The 21659-nt window shown below is 40.6% G+C and overlaps 1 protein-coding gene across 2 annotated transcripts in view; it reads right to left on the bottom strand.

Moving 5' to 3' along the window:
• Positions 1-172: 172 nt before the first annotated feature.
• Positions 173-21659, bottom strand: part of rab6ba (RAB6B, member RAS oncogene family a) — a 59605-nt gene continuing 38118 nt past the window's right edge. Inside the window, exons 3-8 of one of the 2 annotated variants that reach the window (XM_020609995.1) lie at positions 19950-20003; positions 19437-19563; positions 15623-15734; positions 10279-10372; positions 6956-7022; positions 173-2389 (exon numbers count right to left, since the gene is read on the bottom strand). In XM_020609995.1, coding sequence (XP_020465651.1) covers positions 2325-2389; positions 6956-7022; positions 10279-10372; positions 15623-15734; positions 19437-19563; positions 19950-20003 — 519 coding nt within the window. In that variant the 3' untranslated portion in view covers positions 173-2324. The remainder of the gene's footprint in view (positions 2390-6955; positions 7023-10278; positions 10373-15622; positions 15735-19436; positions 19564-19949; positions 20004-21659) is intronic. The other variant, XM_020609996.1, reaches the window with a different exon arrangement.

The raw sequence follows: 21659 nt of genomic DNA, 5'->3' as shown, positions 1-21659 counted from the left end.
AATTTAACTAATACTGTAATCATTTAGGGTTTTACACCACAATTATCAGAAACACATTTTCAAGCCTGTGTCATTTCATATGCACAAATCAATCAAAACATGACCTAAGGAAAAGAATGTATGCAGGTCTAGGACACAACAGGTGGACAACAGTAAGTATGACAGATACTACTTTGGTAATAAGACATCTTTATTAATCATTTGGAGAGACATGCTAGATCTCTGTACAGTGTGAATGGAGAACCAGCTCTGGACTGATCAGGTCTGCTGCACAGAGCTTTGACAGGACACACACACGCTCAAGAAATGACCATGGCTTCCATCCTCAAATCCAAAGACACCTGTTCATTACGTGGTCCATTTCCAGGGAATGTTAGGATGGGCCTTTCGCAAACAAAGGCGGACTCTACTTTCATATGTAGGGAGAATAAATACAAAGGAGTGTCTACAGCTACCCATGAATCATGTTTTCATCATTTAAAAAGAAACTCCCACTGAGCCATTTCTCAAGAAGTGCTCTATTTACAAGGCTGTGTGGTCAGTAATGAGGACTACATTTCTGTTTTGCAATAATAAATAGGCAGCAACAGATGGATGATACATTAGACTTTTTGTCAGTTCAACTGATTCAAACCTGAAATGCAATGTGTATTTGTCATTCCCAACGACACCACAGAGCATGTTCCAGTCTAGATCTCCTGTGATTTCTTATCCTACTCTGTCTCTTATTATGATGATCATTTGGTTCATTATGTGGGTTGGAAAGATTCACCAGTTTTCACAAGAGTGCTCCTCTTTTTTGGACGTGTGAACAATTCCTACATATTTTCTTCTACTCTACAACACTCCAAACATTCTGGAGGTAAAAACAATGCTTTTTTTAACCATGTTTCGAAGACTTACATTGTCACTCTAATTCTAAAATGTTCTGTAAAAGTGCAGAAACAAGTCACTTCATAGCCAAGTCAAATCAAAGTAGTGTTCTCGACACTGGCTGCCTTCACCACCAGTACGCTATGATGCCAGACTCAAGTTGTACAAAAAAAAAAAAAAAAAAGACCAAACTTAAACAACATTGCATAATGCCAACATCAGTAGTCAGTTTAAACACCAGCAGCAAAGAAAACCTCGTCCCAGTGGGGACATGTTACGGTTCCTATGACAACTGCACAGGTCTTGAATTAAGTGACAGCACATTTAAAATGGAGTTAACCTGAAATGTTCACATGTGCAAATTAGTCTTCTGTCAGGAATGAACAGGGTTTACAATGTTAAACTGTCATTTAAATGTGTCCATGTTCTCGTGTGATACAAGGTGAGGGCTCTGAGTCTCCACTGCTCATTTATATGTGCAGATTATCATAATCACAACTACCAAGATATCACACAATGCAACAGCAGCTGTCATATTGTTGTGAGTGGGGGGATGGTGATCTACATGGTGCCGTAATGTGGCCGCAGTGACAGGACTCGGCAGTGGCCCTCTATATAACCGCATTGTAACGTTGCCTATACAGAAAGCACACACCTACACGCGCACGACAAAAGATGTTCTGAAGTCAAGTATACAAATCCAAATAAACAGTATTTATAAACAAAAAGACTAGATCGGAGCGCATTAAGTCACCGTTACCACTTACATATTCAAAACTGTTAGACAGTACCTACGCTCAAAAACTAGGCATGCATTAGATACTCAAGATGTTGTTTCAGTTTGCCCTGTAACGCAAAATCATGGATCCAACCAGAACTATGGGCAGAAGTTCTATGACTGGCTGAGAATATGTTTAGGCAATGAGTCTCGAAAACTGCTAAGCCTAAGTATAAAGTTGAAAAGGCTTCGTTAATTGTTAGGTAACAGTTAGAATATGGTCAGGGTTTACATCTTTGCCCATAACAACAGTGGCATCCATAAGAATACATCTAAGACCACCTCTTCTTATCAAGCTCTCAATACAGAGCCGAGTTGTTTGCATAAAAAAAAAAAGAGAGAGAGATTTCTCTGAACATATAAAAATACAAAAGAAATTGGGGAAGTTTTCTTTTCTACTTAAAAAAAAGTATACACATAATATGTGACTTGTGGATCTTTTTTCACTTTTTTTTGCAAGTTGTAAGACTTTTTGGCAGTTTCATTAACAAAGTAGGCTACACTACTTTAGAATCAAATTCACATACTACTAGCTCCAACCGATGACCAGTAGTCAGGTGAGGAGGCCAGACTCTCAGCGTGCAAAGTCAACTGCAGGTTCACCAACAGGAAGCAACATAACAAGCAGGAGGTGTAAATGAGGTTTGTTTTTGTTCAGGCTGGGGGATGAGTATTAACAGGAGCAGCCGCCTTCAGTCGTCTGGGGCTCCTGCGCTTTGTCCAGCTTGATGTCGATCACTGGAGGAGAACGTTAAGGAAGCTCTGGAAACGTGGTACTGATCAGTTACATGCACCTGAATGGATCAGTATAATCGTATGATCTTCCATTATGTTTACAGTACTTTATTCATGACTTGTAGTACTGCTTTACTACCACTAGATGATGCTGTTTTCTATGACTTTGTTTATGCTCCTGATCTGGCGTCAACCCTTAGCCAAAATACTTACTGTGTAATGTGAGTCAACAATAAACTACATTAATTGCCAGAGGAATCCAATTTGAAACAGCCTACTGTTCCTAATAAATCTGTTTCTAACCAGTTTATGGACGTGTTGGGAGAGTAACTTCCTGAAAACACTCCTCTGCCACATATAAGCCAGTCAGCTCACCAGGAAATCCTCTTCTCTGTTGTTAGTGGGGCAATAAACTTAGAAAGGATCTTGGCTGAAGTGGCTGGCACTGCAGTGCTACAATTAAAACCGATGCACAACGGTGTGTTAATGAGTTGTTGCTCTAAGTCAGAATGATTTGCAGTTCGTTCCACAATGCAGATATCGTGTTATTCCCAGTCAATCCCCCCGACAAGTGGTTCCAAAACTGGGGGGACCGCTCAGAGTTAGGTCAGGTGGAGGGTGCAGCAACGGCTTAATATAACTGTATTTTTACCCCCCCCCAAAAAAGGTTTGGCAGCACTGCTCCACAGCATTGTTTTGATCCTGATACCTACATGTGTGTAGCTACAGTCCACAGCATTTCCTGAAAAGAGTCAGTAATGAGTCCCGTTACTACGCCACTGTCTTTTGAACACATTTGCCCCAAAGTTGTTTCATGTTGTAGGAGTATCCCAGAGCCATCGTGTGCTGTTACTCCACAAAAATCCCTGAATAACAGAACTCCACAATGTTTTGAAACACTCAAGGAGCGGCACCTTTCTTTACCTGCTCTTGCTTGATTTCTGACTTATTTTGCTTTCTGACTCTCTCTTATTAACATGGACGACCTCAGCACTTGACTGGGTCATGCGCCCTCTTCATTCGGTCTGTCTGCAGACCTGCAGTGGTAATAATACACAGTGAGTAGGTAGGAACATATTCTGAAAAAAGAAAGCACAGAGACTGTGCCCCATGGGCCCCAACATCCACTGTAAATCAGTGTGACCCATCTGTAACCAATTAAAAACTGGCAGTTAAAGGGAACAGAGAGCACAATGTGAACAGTGTTCAGATAAGACTGTGTTCCTGCCTCTAAATGTTTCCTTTGCACATTTTGTTGGAGATGTTTTATCTCTACTTAGGCTTTCATATTTCTATTATGGCCCATGAAGGGTTAAATAATCAAAAGAAGAACAGAAGTATCCAGTGCATTATGCTTGTATACACTGCAGGTGATGGTAAAGGCACTTTGAGGTGATGTACCATGAACCCACGTATTCAGGACTAAGCCTATTTCCACCCTTCTCCCAGTGAGACCAATACTGTTCACAATGCAGTGACAACAGAGGAACTGTTCCTTTAAGTGACAGTGTCAGCAGAGGCACAGGGCTGCTGAGAAACAGTCATCCACTGCCATCCATCACCACACCTCCACCTCATACCACTCACACCCACAACCATTACGCCTCATTAAGACAGAGATAAAAACACAAAGAGAGATAAAGGCAATTGGTTGAATGCAAGCAATGTATTATAACCAGGAAATATGTCTGAGTGCATCAAAAAAGCAAAGGGGTGATCTCACTAGCTCAGAGGGTCAACTGGATGGCTGGGTGGGTTTATTAATGAGACCACGCTGTAAGAAACGGCTGGACGACTCACTGTAAATGATGAATGGGCCATAACCAGTATGCACAGGAAGGCCAGATGTAGGCATTCCTTCACTACACCAAGGTCATCGTCTGATTTATGCTGAAGTTACAGCAGATAACTGCTGCACTGTTAATCAGGCCACCCTGTGAGACAGATTCACACTGAAGGAGGAATGAGTGCTCTATGCACATGGTTAAAATCAAAGGCAATTTCATAATTCATTCACAGTTACCATAGAGATGGAACCCTGCTTTCTGTATTGATGCTGTTTGAGGAGAAGCAGCGACAACATTAAATGCTGCTGATTTACTGCATCTATGAAGCAAACATGTTCATGGACTGTTTTAGTTGTAATCACAACATTTCCAGGACAACAGAATCAATTAGACAGCTGCAAATGTATTAGACAATTCAATAGTAATGTTAGAAAGACAATAATGCAAAAAGTAGTTAAAAATAATATAAAGGTGGATAGATACCTACAGCAGAGCATCGTCAAACTCTGTTATGTGACTTGTTTGCCGATTAGTTCTCTCCAGTGGGTTTTATTACAGCTGTTGGATCATACCTTCTAAAAGGGAAAGTTATTTATGTAGAATAGGTTATATTAAAAGATAGGTTCACATTTTGTAAGTAACCTTTGAAACAATCATGAAGTTCCCATATGAACATTCTAACAGGGAATTGTTTGCTGTATTCATTCCTCCTGTCCATACTACCCATTAAAAGATACCTTCCTATTGTCATTTCAGTATAAATGGTGGTGGACAAACTCTATAATCCTTATTCTACACGCCAAAGTTTAACTAAGGCTAGTATGAGGTGTTAGCAGTGTTAAGGTGGGCCCACACTTAACGACTGACTAAAACTTTCTAAGGCAGGACAGGCCACAGTTAAGCCGACCCCACACTACAGGACAATTAGCCCGATTTCAGGCCTGATTTACCCTTCCCTGACCTCAGGCCACACGGAAAAGATTCTGGGGCCAAATGATAGTGTATTATGAGGTGCTAAGCCCCCGATCTTGAATCCGAAATACCAAACATGACCCTTCCCTGACCTCAGGCCACTCGGAAAAGATTCTGGGGCCAAATGATCGTGTATTATGAGGTGCTGAGCCCCCGATCTTGAATCCTAAATACCAAACATGCTTGATATTTACGACATGGAATCCTGTAGTGTGGGGGCAATTCAATTTTGACCAGACACTCGCAGCAGCCAGTGACAGCGAGCTGACGTTAACATTAGATTGCACTAGCTTCCTCGTTTGAATAATACAACATTATTTCCAATTCACCTCCAGCTCGAGCTGCAAAATGTGTGAGCTGTGTTTATTTCGTCTTCTTAGCCAAGATTTTTTTTCCTCTGCACAAAACATAGCACACCAGTGCTACGGCTTGGCGACAAATGTCTACCTCCATGTTTGTTTTGTTCTGAAGTCACGTTTGATCACACGAGTTTCTGTGAGATCCCTGGTCCCCGGAATTGGCTTCTCTGAAAAAATGGCAAGTGTGTGTTTCTTTCTTGATTGAATCGTCTAGTGTGTGAGCTCTTAAGACTAAAATGTGAAAAATCTGTTAAAGCTGTCATTATGTCTGTGGCCTCTCACCTTTTTGAAACTGGTTATAAAATCCTCTAGTGTGGGCCCAGCCTTAATACCGTTTCCACTAACTCCCACAGATTTTCAGTCCTCGACTTTTGGGAAGGAGCACACAGCTAACGACTGAGTAAACTCTGTGGACAAACACTTAATGACCGTCTGTAGTGACTGGAAGTTCTGGCAGCAGAAGAGCCTGTAAATCCTGTGAGATTATGCCAATTCCTACATGTCCTTGTACCAAACAACTATGGATACAACTGGCTTACATTGTTTATATCTATCCATGTTTTACACCAAAAAGAAAAAAAGCTGACTATAAAGCTAGAGAGGGAACTGAAACATTATCAGTCCTGTCGTGGCATGTGTTTGAATTAATGTTAATGTTGTAGAGGTGTTCATTCTCCTGCCACAGTTGTGTTAGTGTTTCCTCCACTTTAGCCGTCCAGTGCACTTTGACACCATTCTGGAAACTTTAGTTATTTTGTTTGTTTACCGTGCCATGACGTCAACAGCCACCGCTGTCAAAGAATAAACACACAAATTTATCATTTATTGTATTGTGAAGTATTGAAATATTGTAATGAAATAATGTAATCAAAAGAGATCAATTCTGTCCTGTGTGCTGGTGTGTTTAGAAATCACAACTTTGGAAAAAGTGTCTAAGATGCTCTCAATAACTGATGTTGCAGTAGTGAATGCTACATCCTAAAAGAGTGAAATGTTACAGTTTAGTTTTACAGAGGTATAAAAGTTTGACTCTGCTATGATGTGCTGAGCTGACAGCAGCAGACGTGAGGTGCCAGGTAGTTGTGTGCAGCAGCACCAAGGAGACACAGATGGCTGGACAGCAACCCTGTCCACCGTAGCATAGACAAAACTGTGGGCAACCACTTTCTGACTGACCTGCTTCCACCTGTGTTCACCAGGCAGCAGTGGTGAAACGCATTTAGCAAGAGTGTCACGCTGATATCACATTTACTGGGTCAGGTAGCTGACCCCTATTTAAATAGGTGCCAGTATACAATGCTCACTCTTAATTTAGAGGTGAGCAGTGAATGATGCCATCTCACCCAGATTAAAATGTTTCCTCGAAAAGCAGAATACGTGCATATTACTACTGAATGCTTTCCATAACATGAAAAGGCACTTTCATGTTATATTACATTTTCAAAGGATACTCCCTTCTTTGCTTGTTTCTTGCATACTCTCCATCCCTGGAAGAGCAGCTGCCACGCGCCGAAACAGCTGGGGAAAACAAACACAAAGAGGGCAATCAGAAATACACAACACGAACACTCACTTTGTCAGATATGTCTAATAACCGACCTTTTGATAGATTATTAATCAGCTTGTTTAAAGTGAAAATAATTTCCAGAAATGATCTAAATCAAAACAGTCTTTCACATTTTAGCAATCACTGCAAAACCTGTGTTTTTATTTCTGCAAACATCAAAATCTGCTTCAATATTTAATATTAGATTTTTGACCATTTTATTTCTGTACAGCCATTTATTACTAGTCAACATACTAGGATATAAACTAACCAGGATATAAAACTTATAGACTTGCTCTAAATTGGTAATGCCCATATACATCTGTGCTCCACTACCACACCGTAACATAAAAACAATAAAAGACCGCCAGCGGTCTACCATGACGTGTGACCTGACTGGAGTAAGTGTCACATCTCCGATCAGTTTTTTGCAGAACAGGAACGAACAACTGCTTCATGTGACTTCATGTCCATCTTCTACTTTAGTTGCATAAAAAATATAGTTTTACTGACACAAGAATCAGATTGAAAACAAAAACGCTTTCATCAGGCATTTTAGACAAATCTTTGCCTTAAACGTGCTTATGCTTCTAGGTGGAATTTTAAAAGAGAGTTTTTTTTAGTACATATTATTAAAAATAAATGTTTTCAAATGTCTAAACATAAACTTTGGCTAAATGCATGGAAAAAAAAGCTATGTTACTATGATGATGTGCCTTTTTAAAATCACAGTAGTGATGATAAAACAATCACTAAGTAGTCTTCTTATATCCCCGAGTTCTCACAGATGATCATGAAACTGATGCCTAACAGCTTGAATCTGCTGACACGACATCTCAGTGGACAGTGATGACACAGCAGAACAGTGCAAACACTGCAGCCTTTGGAGACAGGACTGTGACCTCTGTTGTGCAGGTTTCACACCACCATGTTCCATCCTGTCGTTCTGTTCTTAGTGTCCACAGTCCTGAAATAGGGTGAAGAATGGGCTGCTCTGTCTATGGGGTGAGAACACGCGGCCAGCAACACCATTCACTAGCAGACACAATACAGCTTGCCCTTCGTCTCATTTAACAGACGGTCGTTGTTTTTAAGAGCAACCATCTGTTTTAAAACAAATGGATGTTGTTGGCCCAGGCTACGCTTCTCTTTGTATCTGAAACCCCCCAAATCTCTCTAAACATCAACTAATTACATGCTTCTAAAGGAATGGGTATGTGTAGATTTCCATCTTTGTGAGATGCTGGCAGTGGAAGCGTACACAGGGAGAAATATTACTCTCTCACTTTTACTTACCTGCAGTATTTGTATGAAAAACAAGAAACTCTTGAAGGTACCTTATGGTGTTCTGTGGAATTTTGTTTGTATCTCATGTACACACACCCCCATGTTTTGCTTCCATAAATTCAGGGGACATTAAATTGACTCATGATCATTTCCCGAAGACTTACCCTAACCTTAACCATAACCATTATTTAGCCAACGCTAACTTAAACCTAAAGACAACACTCTAAAATGCATTGATTTATGTCTTGAGAAGTTGCTTTCTGTCTCCATAAGGACGTTGACTCCCCAAAATGTGACCGTGTAAACAGATTTACATCCCCACAATACGAGTAATACCCGGCCACACACACACACACACACACACACACACACACACACAGCAGTTTGAAAAATGTTTTACGAGAAAATGCCAACATGTGTGTTAGATGTAAAAAATGACACTGTGTTTTGGTGAGAAAAGTGAAGGTGAGCATAGCCTAAATGTTTATTTAAAACTCCACAGGGCATCTTTACGTTGCCTCACAACAATAATATAAACATAAATCCATCAGCACAGGCCCTAAGATAATTGCTGTAAGGGTGAACTCTACAACATCAAGTTGGTGGCATGATGTCATAGTTTCAAGAAAATCTGTTGCTTTCTTATTAATATGCAATACAGCAAGGAGTAGAAACTACTGTTTTTTGAAGCTGACACCAATATTGATTATTCGGTTTTATTTATTTTTTTTTTAAATCAGGTACCATGTACAACTAAACAGGGGACACTCCTGGTCAATAGCACAACGTTAGCCAATTACAAATCCTGCCCAGCAGTGTTTGACTAATAAACCTATAATGCCATTCTTCACAGATGATTCTTTTCAGCTGCTCTACCTTCAGCTACATTCCAGAGGCGTTCTACTCAAGTGAAGTCAGGGGACATACTTGAGATCAGAGTACGAGGCTGTACTTAGTCAGTTTTTCCTCTTTAAAAATGCTGGTGTGATTTTTGCAGTGTGTTTGGGCTCATATTCATGTTGGAATATTCCTCTCCTGCAGACCTCTTGAGACTGGGAGTCATCTTTCCATTCACTATGTGGGTATACAAACTTGCATTCACTGTGCCATCTATAAGTGTTATCTCCCCTCCACCTTTTGCACTCATGCAGCCCCATGTCAGCGCTCTCCAACCTCCATATGCAGCCCCATGTCAGCGCTCTCCAACCTCCATATACAGCCCCATGTCAGCGCTCTCCAACCTCCATATGCAGCCCCATGTCAGCGCTCTCTCCAACCTCCATATGCAGCCCCATGTCAGCGCTCTCTCCAACCTCCATGTTTCACAGTCAGCACTACGTAGGCACTGTGGCCGTCCTGGCCCGGTCCACACCAAACTTACTGGACCCCATGTAAGCCAGACTAGCTTATTTTAGTTTCATCTGACCATCGGACCTCATCTCATGTTCTTTGTCAAGATGTAGTTTTGTGTCATTTTGTGAGCAGTGGTTTTCTAGAGGTAGACTTTATGCAGCGGCCCCACACTGTCAATAGTCAGAAAACTGTGATCACTGTGCTTTAGGGACTGTTTTTAATTATACACAAAATCAAATATCCTTCACTTGAATGTAAAAATATTACAAGTATTGTAAGACAAAACTATTTTGAATTATTTACCATTTTAGTAATATTGCACAGGGGTTTAATGATGGCATCTGGCAACGTAACCCATAAACAAATGTACTGGGCAGCACGTTTCACAGTTACAAAGTAAACTTGACCCCTACTCCTCGGTGGAAAAACTACAAAATGGTGACACATCATGTTCAAAACATCTTTTGCATTTCTATTCTTGAACTTCGGGTCATTTAAATGAGCACTATCATTATATGTGGTACAGAAAGAATGGCCTGGAACCCTTTTTGAAGGCTTAACATATATCTAAGCTCCAAACTCACTCACCTGTTTGACATTGTAACCCGTCTTGGCACTGGTCTCTATGAACATGACACTCAGCTCTTTAGCCCTCTGTTCACCTTCCTCAATTGTGATTTGCCTGTGAATAGAGAGTAACTATTATTAAAACTGCATATTAATGCATTGGAGATACTTGCATGCTCTTCACAGCATGAGGACATAACGCAGAGGCTCATTTTCACATATGAAGAATCAACAAAGACAAGCAGCTGCTTACACAAGACTCACAGTGAAGCCCGCTCTTTTGCAGCTGAGGCTCCTGTTATTCTAGGGTTATGAGGCCACACCAGACTTAATTAACTAATGAACAAAAATTATTAATTACACTGTCCCACATGAAATTAATAACAGTCAATTTGTGCTGCATTTTAATGAATGTGGCAGTGACTGTCTGGCTCTCACTGTGAAACAGAGACTGTGTCAGGTGTCCATTAATGCATACAGAGAGATCAGTCCTGCTGACTCTACAGCCATCAGGTTCATTAAGCGCAGTGGCTTAAATCAACCTGCCACTGGTCTTCTGGGAAAACCATGATGTAGTCAGCCTGTCTTCTTTTTTCGGTTCAAGGAAAAGGAAGTTTAGTAGTGTCCTAAATCAAAAATACCACTTCTTAACTTTTCTTTTTGACCATGAAGAGGCTGCAACACCTGACTAAAATCACTCACATTAGCAAAATGCTGTTGTGCACAGCATCAAACACAGCAACATTTTGTCTAACTGATAATCCTCTCCTCTGTTCTGTTCTGTCTTTGCATCACACAACAGAACAGTCTTTGTGAGCTGGGAAAAGAAGTTTCTAGAGCAAGAACCCGATATGTATTTACATAATAACACCACCTGACAGAGCCGCAGTAGCGCTGCTGTGGCTATTTCTAGATGCTTGCGTCTGGGTCCCAACTTAAACAACACAGAGGTTTATTCATCATCAGACAGGCAGTTGGCAGGAAAATTGCATAATGAATGCACAATATGTTGCATCCAGCAATATTTATGTGTAGCAGCAGAACATTTGTAGTTTCAGCAGCTCTATCCTGAAATATGTGACATCAGCTATAAAAGACACTAATGATCACTTCTCTTCAGCTGTTTATGTAAATTGGGGAACTGTGCCATTACTACCCAAAATCATTAAGATCTCAAGCATAATAACAAAGCTGTTGGGACTAATTTGATCATCATTGTTTCTTTTCGCTTAGCCATTCACTCTTGTAAAGTCAAATTGATGATGATATTTTCTATTTAAATTGTCCAATGAAGATGCAGCAATCAAATTTTTAATAGAAACAATGCATCAATGTACAAGGTGTTGCTCATCATGACAAACCCACAGTGAAACTTCACCTGGCTCTGCAGTTCCCCTCAGCTCTGTGGAGCGTTTTAGCATCTTTCAGCTCAGTGTTTTGTTTTACAGCCCAGTTCTACTGCTTTAGTTCACTCTCTCTGCTCTCATCAGCACCTTTTCCAGCAGCAGCAGGAAGCTGTTTTCAGTCTGATAAACTCACCAGGTGCTCATCACTGAGCAGCTGACAGACCGTATTAACAACAGCTAGATATTTCCCTCAGGAATAGGTGTACACCAAAACAGAGCTACAAGAACAGTGAGTATTTGATATCTGTCAGCCTTAACCACCATAACAACTTTATATGGTGATAATATGTCAGTTGTGTTTACAACCCGCTGCGCTGCCCCCAGATGGCCAAAAGGACTTTATGCTTGGGTGACTGCTTCAACAGAGTACTGATTGTGTAGATAGGGCAATATTTGTGTTAAGTTTGTCTACCTTACCTACAGTAGAATATGATGGGCTTGACAATGTCTTAAAAATCCCCTCAGGCCCCTGTAAAATCTCTTGCGTGTTGAAGCTGACTGTATCATGTGAACCTTCATTAACTTTAAAGTTCTCATTAAGTACTGTAGGAACAATGTAAGAGATTAGAAGTCAATGGCTGAACAAAATACTCCATTAAAGCACTGTGATGTAGCAGAGCTTTAAAAATTCCCACAGCTACTTCCTGGCAGTGTACATGAAACCAGGCTCCACTTTGCTGCTGCTGCCTGGTGTACAACGCACATTATTTTCCCTAGGCAAGGCTCCAGGGGCCAGGCAGTATGTAACTGTGTATGTTTCAACTCCCCTAAACACTGAGCACTGTGAGAAGCTCCACCACGCATGAATGACCAACAAACACAAAGAAAATTATGATCTCACAGAGGTTCTCCTCCAGAGCACCTGATAATCAAACAGAGTCAAGTCATACACATGAACCTATGCTTCTTCTCATGGACTGGTAAGTGTACATGTCTCAGTAGTAGACAAAGAAACAAAACTGGCTTATTTTAGGATGGCTTTAGAAGTGTGGCTACACAAACAGCCACCTAGAAAAAGATTTAACAAATCAGTTAATCAGTTTAAATTTATCAGTGGAAATCATCCCTTACTAATAAAACTCCCTGCAGTGAGTACACACAATACAACCAACAGTGACAGCAACATTCATCATATCTTGAATTAAACATTCACAGGCATGTCCAAGCACATTTGGAAGTGTCACTATGATTAACTTCAACTGCTTCTGTAATAAAAGAACAAGGAAAAAAGTACAAAAAGAACATTTTGTAAGACTCAGGCTGATCGGTTGAGACAATGCAGCTGGAAAGAGGAGCACTGAAATGCTGTGGGGGGCTGTCATTTTAAAAGCAATAAAATGCCATTTCAATGTTTCATGCACTGATTTGGGAAAAAAAAACCTATCAGGCTCATACACGCAGCAATCAGGCTGAGTTATCTTTGAGAAGAAGCAAATGAGGAGAGAAAGCTGAGGTGGTGTTAATGTAGTAGACTGCATTTACTTATTTACCATGGAACATTTCCTAGGGGGTTAACTTTCAGACCCCATTAAAACCTAACTAAACTGTAGTTAACATAAATCACCCACATATTAAAGGGAAAATGTTCGATATCTGTCAGCACTTTTTTTCTGAAGCCCACATTTTCTAACAACAAACCCAGTCCTACAGTTTAATATGAAAGCTCAGCTAGCAAAATCTATTTAGATAAAACAGGCTATAAATTTCATTTGCATAGGCTGTTCAGTTTTCATTTGATGGGATCATAAAAGACCCCTTAACTGTGAAAGTTTAAGTGTATAAGCATATACTGGCTTGGCCATGCCCAGTCTTACTGTACAGATGCAGTCTCTCTGTTGCCTGAAGCCAAAGCCTATGTCTTTTTCTCTGCTGTTACGCCAGCCATGATCTTTTATTGACTGATCCAATGAGATACAGTATATACAGAAAACTGCTATCACCAGCAGTTTCCACGAGTATGACAATGGGAATGTCTTTCTGCAGCTCATGGTAAATTCTCAACATGTCACCAGTTCTGAAAATGTTTTGGGCTACTGCATGGCTACTAATGCTGACCAAATTAATTACACTGGTGCATATGTGTGCACAATGAATGTGTGCTTACTCACCACATTGGTATGATGTGGGAACTGTATTTCTGAAAATGCTGCCTTAACTAAACCTAAACATTCAATACTGCTGCGTATTTGACAGGTGGAGAAAGAAGGAAAATAGGCCAAAGCACTCAGACTGCATGAAACCTGCAGCCACTACCTTTACCTCAACAATCACAGCGGCTTTCTGACAAAAATCAGTCAACCACAACAAGTCAGCTGTTTTAGCAGTGTTGATTTGAGAAATCTCTGCAGCCTAACAGCAAACCAAGCAGCTGTCTAACTTTAGCTTTAAGATGTCCCAGAGGACAGAAAGAAGATGGATACAGATGAGAGACATCGTGACAAAATATAGTCTGTTCTCTTAATTAGAACTGAAGAAAGCACACGCATGTGTAAATCTGCATATGTAAATTACCTTCATATGAGAAAACTGTAAAGTTATTCACAGTGTTTAAGGTTAATTTAAGGAAAGAGACAAGATATACTAGTGCCTGTTTGACAAGAAAGAAAATAAAAGTGTGTTTAGTGTCCTAAGCCAGCTAACCTGTGCACAATGACAATGCTGACACACTGTACTGTAGCAGGTATCTTGTTTACCATGTTTACCACATGTTAGTTTACAATGTTAGCATACTGACATGTGCTAATTGTCTTGTATGGCTAGAAACAGGCAGTATTTATCAGTACTTCAGCAGCCACTGAACATTTCTGCATATAGTCATGAATGCAGTAAATTCATGTTTTTTTCATATGACTTTGTACCAACTTGTTGCCGTAACTTCTCTGTGCTGCCATTTTGGTCAGGCCTCTCTTATAAAACAGATAATGTAATAAACAAAATACACACCCACAACACAGAAAATTCAGTAAATAAATAAATACAAAGTCAGGAAACAGATATTTACATTAAAAAGGAAGCAGCTTTATAAAAGATTAGCCACAGTGCTGTAGGGGTCTTTTCATTTTCTTTTCACATTTTACTCATCACTTTATATCTAAAATCTGTCTACAGTACAGCTTTTGTACATATACACACATTAATGCATCTGGGCTCCAAGACAAGTAATTTTATGGTTCAGTTCTCCCTTTATTTTCTATTATTCTTCCAGCACTGTATATTTCTGCTTCATGCCATTTAATCTTAATGTTTCTCTATGTATTCTTCTCAGATCAATTTCTCATACCTGTACACCCAGCTTCATTAAACATCCTATCTCATCAGTATTTTCCCACCGTCTCCTCACTACAACTGTAGAAGTACATACTGTATACAGTATATGAAAAAAGACTTCCAAAGAGCTCATGATTGCTTAAGTATCACCAGGGACTCAAAACCACTGAATAATTTCCACAAGCTGGCAATGATTTTCTCATTACAGAGCAAGTGGTCTGACAAGATGCAGCTGAGCCGCCTAATGTCCCATGAAAATTACTGTAATAATATTAAACATAACCAGTTATGCTAATGAGTGTAATCACTAATATATTATGTGACAAACAGTGACATCTCATACCTATCCTCATATAACACTAAATCCATATGGCAACATATTAAGGAGCGATATTGGACCCTGGATAATTTCTGCCTCATTAATATACAGATTAATTCAGCAAGAAGACGCTCCAACATCTAATCGAATCATCTCCTGTGCAGGGGCGGCCTGTGGAGTCAGCCTGACATTTCTATCATGTTTTGTTCTAGAGGTATTGTGCTCAGCTGAATGTGACAGACTGACTGACTGACTGACACTCTGTACATCACGGTTGCCATGGTGTCAAGACATAAAAGGAAAATACTGACTAAAAGGCTCGATGTGAGGCAAGTACTGAGGTCAGGAGGCAGGTTCAGTAGTCACAACATACCTTTTATCTGCCAGGTCTGTTTTATTGCCGACGAGCATAATGATGACATCGCTTCCTCTCTCTGTTCTCACGTCTTCAATCCATTTTGACGTCTGCTGGAATGAATTAACATCTGTTGAGAAAGAGGGGAGACAAAGCGGAGTATAATTAGAGATGCTGTTTGTACAACTGTGGCAACTTTCAATAATCCGACACCTCTCCTTCCGCTGTTATTGCTCTAAACAGAGCTATGAACATGTCACCTGAATTTTGAAACAGTGACATGCTTGGTATTTCTAAAAGAGCCAGTGAAAAAATCTGCAGATTTAAAATGAGTGGTGCATTACTAATCTTCATTATTAATGCAAGAATAAGATCCCATATTTAGAGAACACTCCACATGACAGATCACCAGAAAAATCATATCAAATGTCTTAATATCATCACCTGATGACAACAGTTGACAGATGACACTGGATGATGTACACAGTACTGACATTACACGATAAATCCATGATACACTGTACTGTACATTTGTAGATTAGATTTGATTCAACTTTATTGTCATTACACATGTACAGGTACAAGGCAATGAAATACAGTTTAGCATCTAACCAGAAGTGCAATAACAGGAGAGTAGAGTGTGCAGTATCTACAGTCTGTACAGTCAGAACTAGTTTACCGATAGATACAGTATGTACAATTGATATTTAAGGTAAGATAATGTACAATATACAACAGACTGTATGGATTTAAATGACAAGTAATAAATAATGTACATTAAGCTTATGGAACACTAGTGCAATGGGATGAGATGGAATGAAACAGTGCAGAATAAGAAGACAACATGTTACATGAGTGAACAGTTCAATGCATGTAACTAGTGCAAAGATAAATATACAGTATCTGCATATGAACAGTGTGCAAATGAATAACAGAGAAGTATCCTATGAGTAGAGTATGTGCAAATTACCAGTTCACTTCAGTGTTACAGGTAACAGAAACATATTGCATTAGTCCCAGGAGGAGAGGTGAGAAGGGGTGAGATGTGGAAGTGGTATAGAAGAAGGCAGTGGGGGTCAACGGGGAACAGCTGTGGGGAAGGAGCTGTTCCTCAGTCTGGTCTTGGTCCGGAGGCTCCTGAAGAGCCTCCCAGAGGGTAGGAGGTTAAACAGTTTGTGAGCAGGGTGAGAGGAGTCCTTGAGAATGCTGCGAGCACGTTGGAGACAGCATTCCCTGTGGACACCCTCAATGGCTGGAAGTGGAGTCCTTGTGATGCGTTGGGCAGTTTTCAACACCCGGTGCAGCACCTTATGGTTGGAGACAGAGCAGTTTCCATACCAGACTGTGATACAGCTGGTCAGGATGCTCTCGATGGCACAGCGGTAGAAGTTCACCAGGATGGCTGAAGACTGGTGGTTCTTCTTCAGTGTCCTTCAAGAAGAAGAGGTGCTGGTGAGCCGTCTTAACCAGGCTGCGGGTGTTGGTGGTCCAGGACAAATCCTCTGAAAGGTTGGAATTTGAAGCTGGAGAAACGTTGGTGGTCCAGGACAAATCCTCTGAAATGTTGGAATTTGAGGCTGGAGACACTGTCAACAACCATTTGTAGTTGTGCAGCATGTTCAGGTTTTTAAAAAACCCCACTGACTTGCCACATTCGTACGTGGTATGCAGTATGCAGGGCTTTAAGGCATGCAAACTGATGGTCCTATTGCATTCTTGAACTGGGAGTTTGATGAGACAGACCCCCCTGTCTATTTCAAAATGAAAACACAAAAGGGTTATGGGGGATGGTAGCTCTTTTTTTTTGTTTATTTAAAAGGTATAGACCACGATTGTAATTCATTACACATTTTGCCAAATTCAGCATTCCTCCTGCTGTCCTTCCAGTGTGTGTGCTCCAAATACCTTGTGTGTTTGTATAGAGCACTCGTTCTGCAAATGAGGAAGAACGGATCTGGGTAGGCCCGGGTCATTCCAGCCAATCAGCACATTGAGCACTCTTGCTTGTGCACAGCAGAGGACGAAGGCAAAGGGTCATTGTACCTGGTAGCTCAGACATTCATAACATCATTGAGCAGCCATGAGGGAGTGTTAGCTGAAAAAAATGCCAATTCGGCTGCGTCCAGGTACAGCCTACACAGGTAAGAAGAACAAAAATTGAAAAAGAAGGTAAGGTCCCCAAAGACCCATGTAAATGAAGGTGCAGCTGTCCAATGATAGGGAGCTCAAGGATTTGTAATGCATGAGGAAGGACGGAGGTTTTTCTGTGGGACAAATGAGTAAATAGTCGTGGTAACGCAACTCGAACTGAAGGGAGTTGTAGTGCTGGCATAAATTCAGTCAGGGAAGACATCTAAGGAGAATGAGAGGGTTCATGTGGGCATACTTAAACATTTTACCACATCTATTTCAGATGACCCCATCTGTGATAAATGCGGAGGGATGAAACACGCTGAGTAGCCATCAAATCGAGCGTTCCCCCCCCATAGACAGAGCGTGGACACTGTTGGTGGTGGGGTGAAGGTGTGTGAGCTGTGGGGTGGAGCGAACAGCAATGACTGCCAAGAGACGATGCAAGTAATGAGATTTAAATATGCTTGGCTAAGATGCTTATGAGCCAATAGGCATATCTGTGCACAAAACGTCATGCAATGATTGGATAGGGGTGTTGTGTGATTGACAGATGTCTTCATGCTTGAACTTCAGTTAAAACTTCATTATAAACTTTCTTTCACAAGAATCATGGACTACACCTTTAACAGGGACACTGCACATTAATAAACATTGCTATAAATATGCCAAGAGGCTATTTTTCATCTGTAGTACCTGGACATAAAAACAGGGGTTACCATTAAAATTTTTCTCCAGAGGGCAACCATGTAACAAAAAGGCCCTCTGTCTTTGCACTTTAAACTATTTGACAAACTAAGAGCAGAATGTACTGCTCAGATGATATATTCACTATGAAGTGAAAATAAACTGTAAGGGGAACCATGTACAGTAGAGGTCATTACATTACAGGCCACAAGCAAAGCACACCAAACACATCCTGAAATTGATGCTTTGACAAAGAAGTTGTAGATCTATGACTCTTCAAATCTTCTTAGTTTTCCTTTAAAAGAAATCCGGAAAAGTGGTTTTTCTCATGAGAGGACAGAGAAATTTACAATAAGCCTGCACAAACACAATTTAGATATCATGGATACTGGTTCTTAAGAGCATAGGAGGGAAGGTCAAAGGTCAAGGGTCAAAGTGTTTGTCATTTGCACAGTTAGGAAGCGTGTTTCTCTCTACAATGAAATTCTTACTTTGCCGTCCACATGAATGCCACATAATACAAGTGAAATATAAAGTAGATGAGCAATAACACAAATCTAAATAGGCAGTAAAATCACAAATCTAAGGCACTTTAAAGCAGCAAGTGAAGGAAGCAACTAAAAATACAACAAGAACACAATATAATGCAGAGAGAATATATGCTACGTGGGAGCCACGGAGTGCAAATACTCAGCAGTGAGTGCGCACTTATGCATGTGCAAAATGAGAATGTAAAGGCAGGTTAATGCAATAAGTCTCATCACAATGCTCTGTGGATCCAATTTGGAAAATATTAAGGTGATATTTGATATTGGGGAATCTCATCTACACTGGAACATCCAGTCGTAACACTGTTTTTAACAATTAGTGACAGTGAATTTTTTTGCCCTGAGGGATCTTTACAGTGAGAGATGAGCCCTCTCTTAACAGTAAAATATAAGAAAATAAACACTTGAGTTTAAAACACTAAGTAGGTCAAATGAGCAGCTGAACAAAAATCTCAAGGGACACTGACTTGTAATGTCGTAGACCACCACAGCCACAGTGGAGTCCCGTATATAACTGGGGATGAGGCTCCTGAAGCGCTCTTGTCCCGCTGTGTCCCAGAGCTGCAACCTCACCTGAGGTTCAGAGAGAGAAAGCTGAGGAGGCTGAGATTATTCTGATAGTTAGAGAGCCTGGAAACAGTAGGCTCTCGCCAGACACACACGGGCTCACAGCACAAGACTCACACACAGGTGCTATTTATACAAATGAATTCCACATGATGACACTTCCAAGGTCACACTGCTGTATGAAAGATTCCCCCAGTTAAACAGGCATGCAAACAGGTTTGAGTGCATTCAAACTGACTGACTGCATTACAAACTAGAAAGATGGCACGCTGTTCATAACCACTGTCAGGTGAAGTCTGAACTCATGCAAATCCAACAGTGTGTCTTTCTCTCTGAGAGAAGGAACTGCTAACACATCACAAACATTTAACATCTTTGTCAGGACATTATACAGCTTTAAGTGAGATGCTTACCGTTCGGTCTTCCAAGTACATGGTTTTCGACAGGAAGTCAATTCCAATTGTAGCCTAGTTTAGGGAAAAAAAAGATGTCCAAAGGTCAGCATCACTATAAACACCACAGAAAGCAAACAGCAGAGTAGTTACAGAGGAAATGAACAATGTAAGCTGAAGATACAGATGGTGAAGAGGACAGATTACTGCAGCCCTGATGACATCACATAACCCTTTTATACAGAGGTTAATGATTAACATGTAATCAATACAATAAGACAGCACAGCGATGAAGCTTACTGTAGATTGTTTCAACTCTGCACTTATTTTTGAGGCTAGAGTTTATAATATCTTTTGATTGATGATCAAATGCAGGCTCCAGTATGTTAACTATTATTGTGCAAACATTACACTTCATTTATCAGAACAACTTTGTTTCAATATGTTGTGTGTGTATTTTAATGTGTTTCTGTATTGAAATGGGCTGCCTCAAATTATGGCTCATGCCATTCCATCAATTTATAATAGCAATCTAATCGTTCTGCTGTTGTGTCACCAGGCAGATGGCACTGTGTTCTCTCTTCTAGGCGTGTTTACTTTGCGTGGCTAAGCCCACGGCTTCCTGCTTTGCTGCCTGCCATGCTTTCATTAGGTGCTGTGGCTCTGATAAATTAAAAACTAGAAATCAGTGTTCAACTGCAGATCTGGCTTTGTTTGTTTTACTAGATTTTTAATGCCACAGCTGTTTAGTTTTGAACATTTGACAATGGACTTTAAAACCTCAGTTACAAAAATTGCTTTTTTTTTTAAATTAGCAGTGCTTTTAATGTCATTATTATGACATTTTGTGATAGTAGTGCTTTGCAGTAATGGACCATCAGTTTAAAATATGACTAATATTCTATTAGACAGCATGCACCCTAAATAAGCTATTTTTAATAGCAAAAGAGCTATTGTGAGAAAGGGGAAACATTTGGAATGAGAGACCTTCAATGACAACTGGTTATGACAGAAATGTTTTGTGACCTGTTTATGTGCTTTTCCAGATGGTGTCTCTCAACGTACATGTCAGGGGACAGGTGTGCTAACGGCAGGTGTAGGTCTGAGCCATGATGATGCTACAGTCCCCAGATGTGTGGCTACAACCTATGTGACCCCAGCTTGAAAACACCAGTACTGGCCAGATGGAGCCTGTTCTGTCGCTGGCTGATTGGTCTGATAGGCTGGCAGCAAAGTACTGTCTATAGTCTACAGGACACAGCTTATACAATGTCGGAGAACCAAAAGTACCAAGATACATTATGATATGTTTGTACCCATGTGTGACTAAGCAGGAGGGTGTATATGTTGTGTTTGTCTGCTAGCCAGTCCCACAGGGTGCCCACTGCCCACTTTAACAGAACGTGGCATCAGCAGCTTGATCACGCACTCGTTGCCTTGGCAATGCCAGATACCACAGTGGACTAACTCAGAGTCTGGCATGAGGACAGGACGTCATTTATACTCTTCCTTTACACTCAGTCGGATAAAGCACTGCTAGGCTGAAAATAATCAGCCTCACAGAATTACAACTATGAAGTACTTTATACAAGATGTGTGTGTGTGTACAAAAAAAAATAAAATTTCCCCACTCGCCCCCCGCGGCCTTTTATTCCTTCCTTCCTTCAAGCTTGGGTCCTCTACCAGAGGCGTGGGAGCTTCACACACACACACACACATACATATATATAT

The sequence above is a fragment of the Monopterus albus genome, unplaced genomic scaffold, assembly GCF_001952655.1.
Source record: "Monopterus albus unplaced genomic scaffold, M_albus_1.0 scaffold103.1, whole genome shotgun sequence".
Taxonomy (NCBI): domain Eukaryota; kingdom Metazoa; phylum Chordata; class Actinopteri; order Synbranchiformes; family Synbranchidae; genus Monopterus; species Monopterus albus.
Note: the sequence above shows the minus strand (reverse complement) of the source record. Positions and strands in the feature narration are given on the sequence as shown.